The 620-nt window shown below is 40.6% G+C and overlaps 1 protein-coding gene across 1 annotated transcript; it reads left to right on the top strand.

Moving 5' to 3' along the window:
* Positions 1 to 353, top strand: GGTA1 (glycoprotein alpha-galactosyltransferase 1 (inactive); the record flags this gene model as incomplete). The annotated part of the gene is given in 2 exon segments (XM_036022581.1): positions 1 to 313; positions 316 to 353. Coding segments are annotated over 2 exon segments (351 nt in total), but the record flags the coding sequence as incomplete, so codon positions are not given.
* Between the last annotated feature and the right edge of the window lie 267 nt (positions 354 to 620).

The raw sequence follows: 620 nt of genomic DNA, 5'->3' as shown, positions 1-620 counted from the left end.
ATCAGGAGTTTCACCACAGCACCGTCCCTTTTTCCAGCAGCCCCACCTCCTTCTGCAGAACCGAGCTCAATAGAACTTTGTTGTTTTGCCTTCTACTATGGGGGGAGAGAAGCAGACATCAGTGGAGTTGAGAATAAAATAAAGAATATCAAAAGAAAAATGATTTTCTCAATGCTGAATGTCTCAACTGTAATTGTTGTATTTTGGGAATATATCAACAGCCCAGAAGGCTCCTTCTTGTGAACAGATCACTCAAAAAACCTAGAAGTTGGTGACAACGGTAATCAGAAGGTCTGGTGGTTTCCGAGCTGGTTTAAAATGGGACCTGCAATTACCAAGAGGAAGAAGAAGACAGACAAAAACAAACAAATAAACAAACAAACAAAAACCCCAAAACCAACCAAAACTAACAAAGAAAGGCAGAAAACAAAGATGAGCTTCAGCTAATCAGACTGGTTTAAACCACAGAAATGGCCAGAGGTGACAGTGATAGGATAGAAGTCATTGGTTTTGTGAGAAGGCACATACACTGAGCCATCTTAGAAAATCATTATGGGAAACAGAAGATTATCGTGGGTTTGATGGGTTTTGCTATCAGAAGAAGAGGGAACAAGGCAGTC

The sequence above is a fragment of the Phyllostomus discolor genome, chromosome 4, assembly GCF_004126475.2.
Source record: "Phyllostomus discolor isolate MPI-MPIP mPhyDis1 chromosome 4, mPhyDis1.pri.v3, whole genome shotgun sequence".
Taxonomy (NCBI): domain Eukaryota; kingdom Metazoa; phylum Chordata; class Mammalia; order Chiroptera; family Phyllostomidae; genus Phyllostomus; species Phyllostomus discolor.
Note: the sequence above shows the minus strand (reverse complement) of the source record. Positions and strands in the feature narration are given on the sequence as shown.